The sequence below is a fragment of the Helianthus annuus genome, chromosome 5 (assembly GCF_002127325.2).
Source record: "Helianthus annuus cultivar XRQ/B chromosome 5, HanXRQr2.0-SUNRISE, whole genome shotgun sequence".
NCBI classification, from domain to species: Eukaryota; Viridiplantae; Streptophyta; class Magnoliopsida; order Asterales; family Asteraceae; genus Helianthus; species Helianthus annuus.
Window position 1 is genome coordinate 115,206,669 of NC_035437.2, and position 4,299 is coordinate 115,210,967.

Consider the following 4,299-nt stretch of genomic DNA (forward strand, 5'->3'; position numbering starts at 1 on the left):
AGTGTATGGTCGTAGATATGTAACTATGTGTATAGGTTGTTTGTGTTGTTATATTTGTCTTGTTTACCATGCACTCTTTCACCACTCATGTTATATTGGTAGCTTCATACACACACACACACACCTTATGTTCTATTTATTTCTTTCCTGGGTGTTTTGGAGCCGAATGTCTTACTGGAAGCAGCCTCTCTATCCCTAGGAGTAAAGATAAGGTGTGCCTACATCTCACCCTTCCTAGACTCTATCAATAGCTTTGGTATTTGTGTAATTTTACTAGGTATGATTAATATTTAGTGGTCAGCATTCATCGACAAGTATGCAAATGTAAATTTGAACCCGACCCGTTTCATATAAACCCGCAAGCTCGATGAAAGGTAAAAACCTTTAAAACCCTAGTTCACTCACAACCTCCATTTCCTTCCTTGCGGCTGCAACATTATCGTCTTCTCTGTGCTCTGAAACCCTAGAGGATCAACAGTTTTCATGGTAAGCTAACGCAATTATCAGATCTAAACGACCTTATGCATCTCATTTTACAACTAATTTCACTTTCCAATAGATTTTAATATTCGTTCTCTGTGTAAATCAGGCGCCGAAGAAGGAGAAGGCTCCGCCGCCGTCGTCTAAGCCGGCTAAGTCCGGCGGTGGTAAGCAGAAGAAGAAGGTCAATTCATTATTTTATTTTTATTTTAACTATTTTTACGTTTATTTCATTGTATTTTTGTGAGATTTTTTAAATTTAATTAGGTTATTTTAGCTTCTGGTCTGTTGTTATTTATGTGATTTTTAAACAATATTAGTTTGAACACAAATGCTAATATTATTTGGTTGCATTTGCATACATGTAGAAGTTGACCCTAAGTGACATATGACTCTATAAGTATCTGATAGAAAGTACCTTGGTTTAAAAAAAAAAACGAAAAGCGCACAAAAGCGACAAGGTCTAAAACCGAAGCGCCAAGCGCAAAAGCAGCTTTTCTCTGCCTGAGGTGCAAATAATTATATATATATATATATATTTTTATTGATTTCCTATAGGTTTCTAGCATTATTTACCCAATATCCTGAGATGATAACCTTTATATATGTTTTAATATAGAAATTACATACATGATACATGTACAACTTGAAAAGCATTTTGTACAACAACCTGCTGCACAAAAATTATGGGAAATTATGGACAACTTGCATATGATCAAAAAGATTGAAGAGATTATGGATGGTTTCTTGGTTTTAAAAAGTGCGTATGAGGCGCGCTTAAACCCGAGGCGCAAAAAAGGCGTATGCTCTGGGGCTTTTTCGCTCAGCGCCTAGAATAATTACACGAAGTGCTAAAAAGGCATGCATTTTTGGGATTTTTCTGGGCTTTTTTGGCCTGAGGCGTGCGCCTCTCGTACCCGGGCCGTTTTTATGTATCTAACCGTTGTACCTTGGGTTTTTTTGTCCTGTACATGCTGCTAAAATCATACAAAAACCTTGCTCATAGCTATGTTTTGGGTAGGGAAACCTAAAAAACCTATGGGATATATAAAAATATATATAATTAGCTTGCGCCTTGGGTATGAAAAGCCCGCTGCTTTTGCGCCTCGCGCTTCGTGCCTCGGTTTTAGACCTTGTCGCTTTTGTGCACCTCTTGCTTTTTAAAACCAAGAATGGTTTACTTAAAACTTGATATGCGAGAGAACTTTTGGTTGTACATAAAGCGTATATGGTTGTATATAGAGCTTTGTTTTGTGCCTGTTTTGGAGACTTAAATGTCTTGCTTTTTTCTAAAACCAAGTGCATACATTAACTTGTAGTTTCAGTTTGTTGATTGATTATATATGTGTGTGTGTATATATATACTGTTGCTTTTTTTAATTAATGGAGGATAATAGTGTTACTGAAATGTCCTGCAGAAGTGGAGCAAAGGAAAGCAAAAGGAGAAGGTCAACAATATGGTTTTGTTTGACAAGGCAACATACGACAAGCTTCTTTCTGAAGCTCCAAAGTTCAAGCTCATCACTCCTTCCATCTTGTCCGACAGATTAAGGGTATTATTGCAATTTCTTTTGCTACTTGTGTTTTTAATTCAGATTTGTTATGCGTCTTTAAGGTATAGACTTCTTAAGAAAACTGTTTCTGTGAATTGATATTGAGGCTCGTTTAGTAAAGGAGTCTGAGTGCAAGGTTCATAAGTCGAGCTTGATTAGCTTCACAAGTCTAAACGAGCCTATAATCTATGGATAAATATATTGTAATTTGTGTTTAAATAATGTATTTTACATTATAAAAATTAATATATGTAATTATGATTAAACTAATTAATAAACATATGTTCTGATATATATATATGAATTTTGTATTTATAGATCAATAAAATATATAAATTTAGTTATATACGTAGATCAATAGAATAGTTAACAGATAACAAACTCCCCTAATTGTATAATGACCAAAAGTAGTGGGTTGGACAGTAGAACAACAGATTGAAACTGGGTTATTTAACGACAGAAAATTTTGTGTATTTGTTTTGGATTTTGGTCTAATGATAGTCACATGTTATATTTCTTTCAGATCAACGGTTCTTTGGCACGTAAGGCGATTAAGGATTTGATGGCAAGAGGTGCAATAAGGATGGTATCTGCTCATGCTAGCCAGCAGATCTACACCAGGGCTACTAATACTTGAGATCTAGCCCATAATGTGTTGCTATGTCACTTTTGAGATTTAATTTTGCTCTTGTTGGTTAGATTTGGATTTCAAATGTTTGGTTAATTTTTCCGTTGGTCGTATGTACTGTTTACAAGTCATATAGGGGTGCAAACGAGCCGAGCCCGATCAGGCTCAACCTCGAGCTCGAATTACCTATGAGAGCTTGAGCTTGGCTTGCTGGTAATATCTCAAGCTTGAGCTTGAAATAAAAATAATACAAATAATAGATTCGTTTAGCCTCGCGAGCTCGATAAGTGAAACTTGGCTCGAGATCGTTTACTAAAAAGGTTATTTTTAGGCATGGGCTCGGCTTGTTTCTACGAGCTTGACAAGCTTCACTGCCGAGGTCGAGCTCGGGCTCCATATCTAAACGAGCTTTACTTTAAATTTAAGCTTGACTCGGGCTTGAAAAGACACTTCTTGTTTTGAGCTTTTTCTCGAGCCGATCTCTCGTAGCTCACGAGCTGCTCGGCTCGTTTGTACCCTTAATTGTGTTACCATGCCCTCTTTTCAACTTAAAGCCCAACCGGTACTCCTATAAGGGGGTAGGAGTGCTCCACTTTTCATCACTCACCACACTTAATCATTATCTGCTATGTCATTGAGCTTGATTTCATAACTAGTGATGGATTTTAGTAGGGGTGCTCATCATGATGTTTTTTTTTAATTTTGTAAATTATAAATTAACAATAATAATTTCATCTAAATAAAAAACTATATTTCTTTACATATTTTAGGTTACAACTTACAAATTAAAAAAAATATAAAAATAAAAAAGATATATAAAGAAAACCTACTCGTCCGAATCCGGATATTCCAAACCTAAAGAACCTACAAGTTCAATTAAATCATATCTCAACCGAAAGTAAAGTTTTTCATTGCGCAAGTCTTGTTGGACATTTTCGGGAACGGGAACTTGTGTAGGAGGATCCGACACCCAATCTCGTGTTCAACAGTACAAAATGGTAACATAAAACGGTAATATTTTAAACTTCACGCGTCATGGCCAGCACGAGTGGTGAGTTTCACGCGTTTTGGAATCGGGTGGCAGTGGTGTATTACGCTACACCACGCGTGATCAGGTCTTCAGGTCTTCATAACGGGGCGCTCCGGGGGGCCTAAGTGAACCATAAATATGAATTATCAAAGAGTCATGTGATCTTTAAGTTCAGTTTGATTATTTTGGTTATAGTTCAGCTGCTCTTGTTTTTTTTCATACTTGAGTTATAGGCGCCATGCTGATTCTGCACATGTGTAGAACAAAGAGTTATGGTTATGTAATATTTGTGATTAGCATGTATTTTTCTTTTTGTAAAACTAGATGTATAAAATTTTATAACATTAAATTGTTTTTACCATATTCGCCATAAGTAACTAAGATTCCAACAGCTTTCCCTGAAAAACAAATAAGATGAAAAATAGGTTTCCCAATTGTCACATGCCCCCTATCATTTTTAAAGAAATGAAAAACTGGAACAGAAAAATCACAACTAGCTCTATGTTTATATAAAACTAGTAAGTTGCCCTGCGCGTTGCCGTGGCGTTGAAACGTAAAGTATATCGAATTTATACCGTCTAATTAAAACGTATTATATTTCACTCGGC

The 4,299-nt window shown here is 36.0% G+C and overlaps 1 protein-coding gene across 1 annotated transcript; it reads left to right on the forward strand.

The window, feature by feature from the left end:
* Positions 1-326: 326 nt before the first annotated feature.
* On the forward strand, positions 327-2,774 carry LOC110941131 (40S ribosomal protein S25). Its single transcript, XM_022182755.2, has 4 exons — positions 327-486; positions 590-664; positions 1,899-2,033; positions 2,557-2,774. Exons 1-4 carry the CDS (start codon positions 484-486, stop codon positions 2,668-2,670), a joined length of 327 nt encoding a protein of 108 aa, XP_022038447.1. The 5' UTR covers positions 327-483; the 3' UTR covers positions 2,671-2,774.
* The last annotated feature ends 1,525 nt before the right edge of the window (positions 2,775-4,299 follow it).

Coding starts and splice junctions, on each gene's coding strand:
- LOC110941131 (XM_022182755.2), top strand. Junction 665..1,898: donor GTGGTAAGCAGAAGAAGAAG/GTCAATTCATTA, acceptor AATGTCCTGCAG/AAGTGGAGCAAAGGAAAGCA. Junction 2,034..2,556: donor TCTTGTCCGACAGATTAAGG/GTATTATTGCAA, acceptor TATTTCTTTCAG/ATCAACGGTTCTTTGGCACG.